Source organism: Ochotona princeps, chromosome 5, assembly GCF_030435755.1.
Source record: "Ochotona princeps isolate mOchPri1 chromosome 5, mOchPri1.hap1, whole genome shotgun sequence".
NCBI classification, from domain to species: domain Eukaryota; kingdom Metazoa; phylum Chordata; class Mammalia; order Lagomorpha; family Ochotonidae; genus Ochotona; species Ochotona princeps.
The window spans coordinates 40,870,683-40,882,982 of NC_080836.1; the positions used below are offsets into that span (position 1 = coordinate 40,870,683).

Consider the following 12,300-nt stretch of genomic DNA (forward strand, 5'->3'; position numbering starts at 1 on the left):
CATGCTATAGAAGAGGAATTCAAAAGCTGAAAATGATAACCATTCTGAGGTGAATATTTACTTGCACATCTTACCCTATTCCTGGTATCAAGTTTATAGCAGACAAGGTTTAAACAGGAGGGAGAAATTACATTAGCAATATGGACAGAAAAAGTTATAAAGAGTTACTGGGGTTGGCATTTTGGCAGCCTATTAAGCTGCCACTTGTGACACTGGCATGCTATATTGGAGTGTTGGTTCAAATCTTTTCTGCTAAGAATCCAACTTCCTACTAATGCACTTGGGAAGGCAGTGACGATGGTCAAGTCCTTGGGCCCCACTGCTCTTAGACAACATCCGGATGGAATTCCTGGATCCTGTTTGTTTCAACCATCCAGGATGGAACCAGTGGATAGATCTCTGACCCAGACCTAGCTGTTGTGACTATTTGGGGAATGAGCCATGGAAGGAAGATATCTCTTCTTTCTCTTTCCTCTTCCCCCACCCCCATCCCTTTGCTTTCAAATAAAAAATAAAGCATTTTTAAAAATGAGAATTATTAGTTGATTGCAGAAGATTAACCTCTGAGATGGATGTAGAGACCTCTGAAGAATTCAGGAATGCCAGAGGTAGGGAGTAACCACTTTCTGTAGGGCCAGGCTAGAGTACAGGTTAAGTATCACTCTCTGAAATTCTTATGCCTATAGTGTTGTGTATTTCATATTTTTCCCCCACATTTTGCAAAACTTGTGTATATTTAAGAAGAGATGTTGAAGACAGTATCCAACGCTGAATTAGAGATCAAAATATTATATCGGTGTCAAATTTTGACAACACATATTTTTTTCCATAATATGTGTTATCATGAAACTTTTGAAGACCCATCCTCCATAGCCTGAGGAAATTTTTATACAATACTTTTGGGTGTTTATATTTTGACCACTTCCTGTCACCTGAGATCAAGTGCAGAATTTTCCACTTGACAAGTTAGAAAAGCACTCAGAAAAGGCTAGGAATTTGGAGCATGTCAGATTTTAGAGGACTCTGGGCTTCAGATTTTCATATTAAACCTGTTTAATCTGTACTGAAATAAAGATAACTTTAGAAGACAGTCTGTTTCTTCTAAAACCCTCTGGTCCCCCGCCCCCTCTCTCCCAAAACTCATTAGTTGGAAAGGATGTGGCTACTGTCTACTGGCTAACAGAAGAGCTCCATGAAGTATCACAGGCCAAGGCTGGCACACGGGAAACATCACCTGCTAGAAAGCCAGAGAAAACTTGCTGGGCATATGCCAGCTGGAGTGCAGGTAAAATTAGAAAGCCACCTACTGGTTTCCTAGCAAAACTTGGTAATAAGCTCCCTGCTGGGATGTCTAGGACACTCACTGAATGACACGCAATACCGAGTTTCCTGAACACAAACTGTTAAGGCCAAGCTGGCAGGGAAGTCACCCACTGACCACCGCAGCCTACCAGGATGATGAGAACTCTGCAAGCAGGAACAGCAGGCCCTTTCCCCGTCCAGTGTTATCCTGGATCCTCGAATGACAAAGCCTACCATTGTACTAGCTGGCAAAGAACCAAACGGTGAATGTAGGGCTAAGAGACTAAAGTTAATTTGAAACTTAGGATGTAGATGAAATAAAATTGACCATGATGTGTTATCTTTTAAAGCTGACTAATGTGTACACAGGATTATCTGTCTACTTTGTATATTTAAAAATTTCAATAAGAAAATTTTATTTTTGGTGTGATTTATTTCCTAAGGCATAGGCTTTGGAGTCAAACCACCTGGCTTCAAATTTTCACTCAGCACTTACGGGCTATTGGTCTTCATGCTCTGCTTTCCCATTTGTAAAAACAGTAGCCACATTATTAAGGGCATAGAGACGGTTGCAACAGATTTAAGGCATAAAGCAATGTAGTGAGTTCCCTGTGAATTTTAGCTATTATTACTTCGTAACATTTATACTAGTGTTGACCGCTTTCCTAAAATAATACTAATATTACATCATAAAAACACACATCTGCAAACACAGGAGATTAACCCACAGAACAATTACTTGGACGTTTGAATGCTTATCTTAAACACAGAGATCTGCTGTGTGTCATTCAAAGAATAACTCACCTTATCTTTGATTTTGTCAGCTCTGGCATCCAGAGGCTGGTTTTTGTTTTGTTCCTGATTGCACTTTCGATTTCCCCCACCTGAGCTTGTGCTTTTTGCTTGCCCCAGGGAGCTTGAAGCAGTAGAAGAGAGGACAGTGGTGTTGATACCAATTACAGATGATGGACTGTTTCCATTTACTGACCCATTTACACCTTGAAGACAAACATGTTCATACAATGATTATTCACCCACAAATGAATGAAGTACTGATATAAAAGAGGTTTTTCTAAAGTTGATGGAAATGTGTTTTATGAAAAAAAAACACTGTGTGGATTTCATGGGTTTTTACACCTAGGTAAACTTACCTTAATTTTTAAAAATTATTGCTTTTATTTATCTGAGAGAGAAAGATGACAGACAGAGGTCCTACACATTGGTTCACGTTCTAAATGCCCACAACAGTCAGAGCTGGGTGAAGTTGATCCTGGGATCTCAACCCCGATCTTCCCAGAGTGTTAATGGGGACCCACTCTCCAGGGCCATTATCTGATGCCTCCTGAGGTATATAAGTGGGATGTTAGAATTGAGTATGGAGCCAGGAATTATATCCAGGTACTCTGTTTGATACAGGATGTAGTTATCCCAAGTTGTGTCTCAACCACGAGGCCAACTTATCTTTTAATCCCATTTTCCATGAACTTTTTGAAAGTGCATATGTGTGTATGATGTACATGAAACTCAAAAACATTTTTAATGAAATAATTTATATGCACAAGGTCACATAGCATATGATTCCTTCTATACAAAATATTCACAGCAGAAGAAGCTAGATGACAGAGTGCAAACTGGTGGGTGTCTGAGGGTTGAACATAAGGGTAATGAGTACCAACTGCTTAAGGGATAAGGATTTGCTTTGGAAGTGACGTAATGTTTCAGAACAAGATGCAGGTGATGGCTGTACCAAACCAAATGCACTAAAAATCACTGACTTCTTCACTTTAAAATAGTTAATATAATGTTATGTGAATTTCATCTCAATTTTTTAAAAAAATTACAAAGAGTAGAAAAAAAAGGAACACATAATACAAACAAAATGAAGTGGAATTGGACTCTCTATATAAGCAGCATTTTCTTGAGCAACTTATGTTAACCTTGATTATAAAATGAGACTTCTTATAATCTTAAAGAATTAGATTAAGTTAGGATTAAGTAAAACAATGTGCAAGTGGTATAAGCATGTTATTAAATCTGAATACTAGTAAATGGTGGTTTGGAAAAGACGATGTACACTTAGGGGACTAAGCATACCTTTTTCAGGACCATTTCGATTACTTTTTCCTGAAGTCCTTGAATGGAATGAAGATGAATCATGATTCTGGGCTGGAGGAGCAAACAGTGGTGGAATTCCCAGTAATGGTGGAAAGAAGGCTGCCCCTGTGCGAGTATGGACATCTGTAGTTCGCCACCATTCTGCACCTCCAAACCAAACAGACCAAACAAAAAATATCGCAATTAGCTTTCTAGTTTATGTAACAACTACTGTTTTATTTCAAGAAAAAAGTCAACCTTCAGAACAAAAATGCCAAAATACATATAGTTCTGATCATCCTGTTCATTGTGAACAGCTGACTAGAACCTGAAACCTCATCCCACTTCTCATTAGGGTTCTGTCCTAGGATCTTCATTCTGTAGCTTTCTAGAGTTCAAGCTTATAGTGAACAATGGTAGCCCATATCTAAAAACCTAAAGCCTTTGGTCTCTGACCACTAAAGAACTATGTGACTTTTTGTAAAGGGCTTGCAGCATATTTTTTCTAAATCTATGGAGGAAATTTTAAAAATGTATTATACTAATATATTTTAACACTATGCAATTTAACGTTAATTTGAAGCTATGTTAGGAATTGACTCAAATTATATACAATAAATCTGGCTGTGATAAACCAAGTGATCTAAATAATAGTTACGACTAGTGTAATCCACAGCATCTCAATTGCACTTATGAAAAAAAACCATTTTATCATCAAATGAAAACACAAATACAATAAAATAAGTATCTTTCTTTTTTTGGTCAAAGAAGTTTTTGAAGATTTCAAAAACAAGTATAATTTTGCAGTAAAATATTAAAGATTTACAAACTGCTGTCCTTGAAGTTAATAAATAAAGCTTGAGTTGTGTCCGTATTTCCACTTATAAATTACACATAGCAATTATTTTATTAATATAAGATGAATAGATATTTAAAAATTCAATGCAATTCATATTTTCAAATAATGGCTCTTAGTTAAAAGTTTGAAAAGAAAATACGCCAAATCTTATAGAACGCATTTTTCGAGGAAGGGCAAAGATTAGAAGCTTCCAATAATCCAAAGGAGAGTCTTGTACTGCTTTATCTAAACTCCACAAGAAACAGCCTTCTCCAACTGGCTGTCCTGACAGCACAATTACTTATTTTATTTCAGGCTGCTGACTTTTCCAAACTTAAGATGTATTTCTTAGTAACGACCATAAGGAAATTAGAGATCAAATTATAATAATACATTTTGGGAAATACTCAATACTGTGAAAATTGTACTATATTATGTTTAAAGCTATTTGAGGACTACCCATTCATTAAAAATAGAATGTCAAGTGGTACAGGACTTCATCATCTAATGGCAAGATTAGGTTTTTAAAATAGTCAAACATTCATGGCAGATGGCATTCTCAGAAGTTTAAAAACAGTAATAAGCTACTCTGAGCCCTGCAGAAAGGCATTGGCAATGAAATGACACCACCGTGTATTCAGCAGTGCCTGGACAATGGGGACGGAACTAAGAATAACTATTTAAAGGCATTAATCATTCATCAAATCTCTAAATGAAAGAAGTATATTTAGATAGAAAAAAATGTGTTTTAGGCTTGCATCAGCACAGTTGGAATTTTGTATTGGTACTTATAAGATCTGAAAAACAAGCTCTTCCTGGGGGATAAGAAGGGACTGACATTTCCCTAAGAGAGTTATTTCGAGCCTGTAATTAGAGCATTAATGTAGAATGCATAGATACTGAAACAATCAAATAAGTAAGGTATTCAAAATATAATAAAATTCAAATATTTTAGACAAAAATCAAACAGAATAAACACAAAAATGTACCACAGAGTGTCAATAAGAAGTAAGTGCACAGTAGAAATGAAACACTGGGAAAGTGTGTGTTAGAAACAAGCTGAAAACATGGAGTAAAACGGAACACAGGTACAGAGCTTCTGAACATCAGCTTTACAAATGTCTTGGATTACTTCACAGGCAATAATATAATTTCACTTCAGTGACAAATGTAATTCCAAATACAAGAAAATAAGAAACAAATTTAGTCACAAAGCAGCTTGGTGATAAAATAAAAAAAACACACAAAAAGGATTAAATAACTGCACACATGATGAATTTCTAAATGTATTCAAAGCCTTAATCATATTCAACGGAAGGATTTATATTTTAAAGGTGATACTGAATCTCAATTTAAATCTAGAACATTGAGCAGAATTTAAAAATCTTCCAAACATGGTAGAGCCAGATACTGCATAAAATTAAAGGTGATTTGATACTAAAATAAAATGGTGAAAAATTATACTTCAAAAAATGACCACAATATGTTATTTCAACATAAAATGGAAGTAATTTTATTATACTAACATCCATTAAATTACTTAACATTTCATCAGTAATTTGAAATGCAGAATACCTTATAAGTGTATAAAATTTTAAAACAAATTATTCCTTATTTAAAATTCCTACTAATATTTTCATTGTATGTTCTCCTTTATTTGTTGCGTGATTTTTAAAAACTTTGGCATTTCGGTTATGCTTCTGAATAAGGCCAGTTATACAGAATTTATTCTTATGTTATTGCGCTAAATTTACTACTTAAACACAACTGTCCTTTAGAACAGGCATAATTTCTGCTCATTTGGCTAACAAAAGAAAAAAGAAAAAAGAAAAAAAAGTATGTCCCTAAAGATTCTGTCTTTTAGGCATTTATACATTCATCTCCTAAAATATAAGTAACAAAAAATTATTATTTATTATGATAGCATATTCCTCGGTGACTGACCAACTGCACGTAATCCAACAGATGCTCAAAGAACTTTGCACATTAAATGAACGGGATGAATGAGTAAAAAGTATATGTAGGCTGGGCAAATTATTAAACACTTTCCATGCAGTGAAGGGTCAACATTACTGAAGTGTAGAGGAGTAATTTTTTACATCTGTTAGCCTTCAATCCAGTGCAGAAGACATTTGATTTTTAATAATTTAGCCATTACATTTTGGTTTAGAATTGCTCAAATATAACACTAAAATTACACTATGACAAACGAATAAAATGATTAAGATTCTAGTAACTACATTATTATATATTCTGATTTTTGTTCAATAATCTCACATTTCAGTAAATAGATGTGAAACGCTTACTTTGCTAAGCAACCACGCTAAATGCTTAGTGGAATAAGTTCTTATTAATACTGTACAAGGAAATATTAAAATTTAACTTTGGATTTTGTCTACTCTCATTACTAACCACCCCGCCCCATCTGTTCTCCCTTGAACAACTGAATGAAAGGAATAATGTAATTCAAAAAAGAGTACTTGTAGCTTTAACTGTCTAGCCTTCCTCTATGCATAGCTTAAACAAGATATGTGTTTCTATTAAAGCAGCACTTGACAATTCATTAACCATTAAAATGGGCAACAGCAACTAATGACAGTAATTATGGAGTAACAGTGTGTTCAAGTCATCGTTTTCAGCACTGAACATGCTTATCTTCGTCAATCTGCACAGGAACCCTAGGGGACAGGTACTGTTATGGTTATCCTCAATTTTCATGTGAGAAAACTGAGGCTGGCAAGTCAGATAACTTGTCCAAGGTCACACAGCTATGAGTAAAAACATCAAATTTAAGTTTGGATGACTTCAGCTCTAGTTTGCTTTTCTAAGGTTAGTTTTAAGTGGTGTCCATGTGAAATAATGCATCCTCACAACTTGGGGGACTTCAGATAATACTGGTCCTCTTGATGGACAAGTGGTACAGCTCTGTAATATCTCTAAATGTGCTCAAAAATGGGAAAATGCAGAATTTTAAAATACAGTTAATTTGCTTTACAAAGCAAAGGAAGGACCTAATATGAAACAGTAGACATATCTATTATAAGAACTAAACTTCAGTTTCACATGGTACATTACATCAATTCAACAGATTACACTTATAACAAGTATTTATATTATACTGTGCTTCAAGAAAAAAAAAAAACACGAGAAAAGCTTGGCTAAACTATTTCCATCTGTAGCAGATGCCCCCTTTGCCTTCTAAACACTCAAATACCTAAACAACTGCCCTCCCACCTAACACACAGTGTGTTTGGTAATCTTACCCATGGCAAATAGGATGAGCCCAACTCTGGCACAAAGGTTTCAACAATCAGGTATTAGACTATTGTTCTTTAGTTCTGTTTAATAAATGATTGCTTGAACATTTTCAAGCTTTCCTCCTTTCCTTGACCACTGTTTGTAACAGATGTTTACCTGGAAAAGATGCTAGTTGGGGATGTGCGGCTAAGGCTGTGGGTGTACCAAGTGTCCCCAAACCACCAAATTCTGAATGCCCTGAGCTGGCTGAATGTAGACCAAAGACTGGGTGGCTGACCATTGGGAAGGCACTCGACACTGTGGCCAGGTTAAACGGCTGATCCCCGGCTGCTCTGAATAAATGTCCTGGGAGGGAAAAAAACACACTTCAAGTTGTGTTCTAGAAACAAGTGAGATTTATCTGATTTCAGCGTTCACAGTTAAAATGTTTTAGTTTCTCATCAATTCTTTGCTTTACATTTTTCTTCTGCATTTCTACTCTTTTAATGCCCCCCAGAATAAGATGCTTACAGAAACATGAAAGTACTCTAAACAACCAAAAATGAACGATGTTACTTCAAATTTTGAGAACCAATGTTTTACGTAAATAATTTTCACTAATTAAAATAGTATGACCTGAAGAAATGAGCCCAATTTTTAAAATACATTTGCATTAATAAATTATCACATTTGTTTAACCATAAGAAGGAAAAAAACACATTAATCTATGGTTAAAAACCAATGAAATACTCTCATAATGTTACCAAAACCTTATTAAATCACATACACTTCAGATATGAGCCAGAACTGAAGCTCGTTTCCCATGTAACACCACATAATTGAAAAGAATAGCTTGATACCAGCAAGGGATTATACTTGATCTTGGAAAAATAAACACATAAGAACAGAAGGATTTAAGGAGTTTACTCAAGGTTTCTGAACACATTCATGAGTATTTATCAACATAGAGCCCATTTCTTAATTTTCTGATCATAACACAATATGTAATTCAAATTCATGTGACCTCTCAATTTCAATTTTTACTTTATAATTAGAATCTAGGACTAAGTATCATAACCCCTACCTGCAATGTTACATACACTTGTGTGTGCATGCATTATACATTTTAAATACTGTCTAAAGATGTGGCAGAACAATTTTTCAATACTTGGAATTCTTCCCTTACTTTCAGGAAATAATTAAGGTTTCCTGGCTTGATAGTCTATGAAGATAGGATATCATACCACACATTCCAGCCCATCTAACAATTTCCTTTGTGGAAAAATATTGCATAGCAAATAAGAATAAGGCTTCTTTACTATCTCCTGTGTACAGGCATCCTGCCTATGCAACAAAATTCAATTAATTTTAACACAGTATGTTAGAAGTAAGTTTAAAACTGTAAGTTGAAAACAGGTACTTTATGCTGTCTTTTGGTTATCAAGCAAGTCTCTCCTATTTGCTCTTTCTTTTTTAAAATTATTCATTTTCACATTATTTGAGTGAGATTCCATAGCTGTTTCATTCTCCCGAGGCTCACAATGGCTGGCAATGGGCCAGGCAGAAGCATGGAGGCAGGGACTCAATGCAGACCTCCTGGGGGGGCAGCGCTGTCGCAGGAACTCAAGTACTTGACCCCTCATTTCTTGCCTTCCAAGGTGCACATTAGTGGGAGAAGCAGAAGTAAGGAGCCGGGGCTTGGGGTGTGTAACTCTGTTACAGGCACTCTGATATAGGATGTGGGTGCCTCAAAAAACCTGTCCTGTGCTGTTATGGTCCCTGAAAACCAAGGAGTAGTCCTAAATTTTGTCAGAATGTACCTGCACACAAATATTCATCACAGAAATATGCTCTAGTCTCTATTTGGAGGAAGAAGTACATGACTTAAAGTAAGATTTAAAGAAATGCTGTATGCATGTCTTGGATTAACCTCTTGGGGACAAAGTACTGATTCATGGTCATGCTCCCACTACAACACCCCAAGAACATCACTCAGCAAATATCAAAGTTAAAAAGAAGGCCCACAAAGAAACTCCAAGATAATAGGAGAAACTTAAGTATCTTTCTAAGTCAGGTATGACTTAATACCTACTTCAGGTATGTCTTAATACCTACTTCAATATGAAGTAGGTATTTAGCCTAGTGGTTTAGAACTCAGCAACCCACTTTGGAATTCCTGGGTTTGATTCCCAGCTCTTAGCTCCTCACTCCAACTTCCTAAGAACACAGATCCAGGAAGAAGTGGTGATGGTTCAAATGACATAGGAGACCTGGCCTGTGTTCTCAGCTCCCAGGTTTTTTTTTTTTTTAAAGATTTATTTATTTTTATTTTGAAAGGCAGATATCCAGAGAGGAGGAGACACAGGAATATCTTCTGTCCGATGGTTCACTCCTCAAGTGGCTGTAACGGCTGAAGCTGAGCCAGTCCGAAGCCAGAAGCCAAGAACTTCCTCGGGTCTCCCACATGGGTGGCAGGGTTCCAAGGCTTTGGGTCATCCTCGACTGCTTTCCCAGGCCACAAACAGGGTCAGTTCCCAGTTTTGGCCCTTGACAAGTGGCCACTGCTGGCATGAGGGAATGGATTAGAGGAAGGAAATGCTATATATTTTTGTCTCTCAAATAACTAACTAAAAAAAGGTTTTTTGAAACTTAGACAGAAAACTGGTGAATTGGAACTTTTGTATTCTGGACCATATAAGCCCCAAAGCTGAGTTAAAATAAGTAGAGTGTGCTACTGCAGAACAGGTGACACAAATGTCACTATTTTTAAGATTGCTAACAGGCCCCAGAAAGGTTTCATTAACTTTTTGTGGCCAATTCTAAGAAACCCAGCTAATTTCCCTATATAGTGGGTTTGTGACCTTAAAGTTTAATGTTTATTTTCATCTGTGATTGTATATAATAATCATAATTATCACCAATCAATTCAACTTTGTGTCTCAAATGGGATTAATCAAATGCTTTATTTGTAAACACACCATGATTTGTCATATTTCCTTCTCTATCAATTTTCCTGGTAAGCAAGTGGAACTAAACACTCCAGTCCTGGGGATTTTAGAATCATGTGTCATTTATCCTTCATAAAATAATAATTCAAGATTACACTTGCCCATTATATCTATGTAGCCATGATTTATCACAAAAAGATTAGCTAGATAAACTCAGAATTACCAAAACTATATGCAATATAGAAATCCAGAACAACTGGGATGATTAGGGTTGAAAAATTAATGGAAATACTTCTACAGCTAATGAATTGGTGGTGAGCAGAATTCTCAGATGCATAGTTAAGACATTAATTTTATTAGTGTGAAGAAAAAAATGAGCTATATCTAGGAGTCTCCTGAGCAGAAAACATGAGACATACCTAAATGAAGTTATCACTCCTGCAACAACAATTACAAACCAATCATACATAGTTTGATAACAAAAAGCTCCTTTTTGACTCTAAAAAAGGAAAAAGAAGTAATTATGCGGAAAACATCAACAAAACAGGAGCTTCATTCAGGACTGATTCAACTGAAAAAAATGTATAGATGTGTACACCACATCTGACTCCACTGCCGAGCTGGGAATTCAAAGCAAGGCCACCTTATTCCAACTTATTATTCTTTCTTCTAAATCTTGGGGGCTACATCTTCTACATCATGGGGGCTAATGTCATGACATAGGGAGTTAAGCTGCCACCTCTGAGGCCAACATCCCATATAGATGCCAGTTTGTGTCCTGCCTGCTCCACTTCATACAATTCCCTGCTAACGGCCCGGGAGCCCTAGTACAATCTCTGGTTTCTCTGAAGGCCACCCTTTACCCCGGTTGATTTCCTTCCCTTTCACTCTTGTCAGCAGGTGTAAACCTTGGGGCCAATGTCTGACACACATGATGTCTACTGTATCTGTACTTCTCAGGAACTTTAATTTCTGAGTTGAGTTCCAAGCCTCCCTTCCATTTGATTGTAAAGTCACTACATTTTTCTAATTAGTATACTCAAAAAATCTTTATTCTTTTTGTCCTTAATCTGGAATTCCTGTCTCTTTGATGAAAAGCCATGTTTGTCTTTAAATTCCATGTCATAGAACCCTCCCCATCTTGTTAAATGGATATCTTTCAATAATACTCCTGTTCCCTTTATGCAATTTTCCTTGTTTTTCATGAATGGAAGTTTTGTTTTTAAAGGATTTGTCTAGCTATTTTTTCTACATTATCTCCCCAAGTTATTTCATGAGGCTCCATGATTTTTACTATTCACCTCTGCACATATAAATTCTAAACCAGCATTTTGTTTGAGCTCTTTGACAGCAAAACTTTATAATCTCATTCATCTCAACATGCCGAATACCATACACAATTTGAAACACTACTGTGTGTAACCAATGCTGTCACTGTTGTATTTTTGATCATGCTATCTTTTCCATTTCAGAACATCTAAGTATGTATTACCCTGTCCTTCACTACCAATTCTTTACTAATTCCCTCAAGAACACATGGCTCCAAAGTATTATAAGTCTCTTAGATAAGTTTTGGGCTTTCTTTGAACATTCATAACATGTTATTCACAATTCTTTTTTTTTTTTTTTTTTAGAGAGAGAGACAGAGAAAGAGAGAAAAAACAGAGACAGACACACAAACAGCTAGATCCACAGCTCCTAGGTTAAGAATTCAATCGAGGTATATACCACATGAGTGGAAGGAATACTGTTACTAAGATTATCACCTGCTTTCCATGACCTGCATTAGCAGGATGCTGGACTCAGCAGCTGGGTTTGTGTATCAAATTCAGGAATGAAGGTACTGAAATATGGGACATGGGCAACTTAGCCAGACTTAAT

General features: G+C 36.1%; 1 protein-coding gene across 17 annotated transcripts in view; it reads right to left on the reverse strand.

Annotated features, from left to right (window-relative positions):
• BAZ2B (bromodomain adjacent to zinc finger domain 2B) overlaps window positions 1–12,300 on the reverse strand; it is a 360,709-nt gene that overhangs the window by 99,417 nt on the left and 248,992 nt on the right. For 14 of the 17 annotated variants that reach the window (XM_058664536.1, XM_058664532.1, XM_058664535.1 and 11 more), the window contains 3 exons: window positions 7,649–7,837; window positions 3,397–3,564; window positions 2,107–2,300 (listed from right to left, as the gene is read on the reverse strand). In XM_058664536.1, coding sequence (XP_058520519.1) covers window positions 2,107–2,300; window positions 3,397–3,564; window positions 7,649–7,837 — 551 coding nt within the window. The remainder of the gene's footprint in view (window positions 1–2,106; window positions 2,301–3,396; window positions 3,565–7,648; window positions 7,838–12,300) is intronic. The other 3 variants (XM_058664534.1, XM_058664539.1, XM_058664527.1) reach the window with 2 other exon arrangements.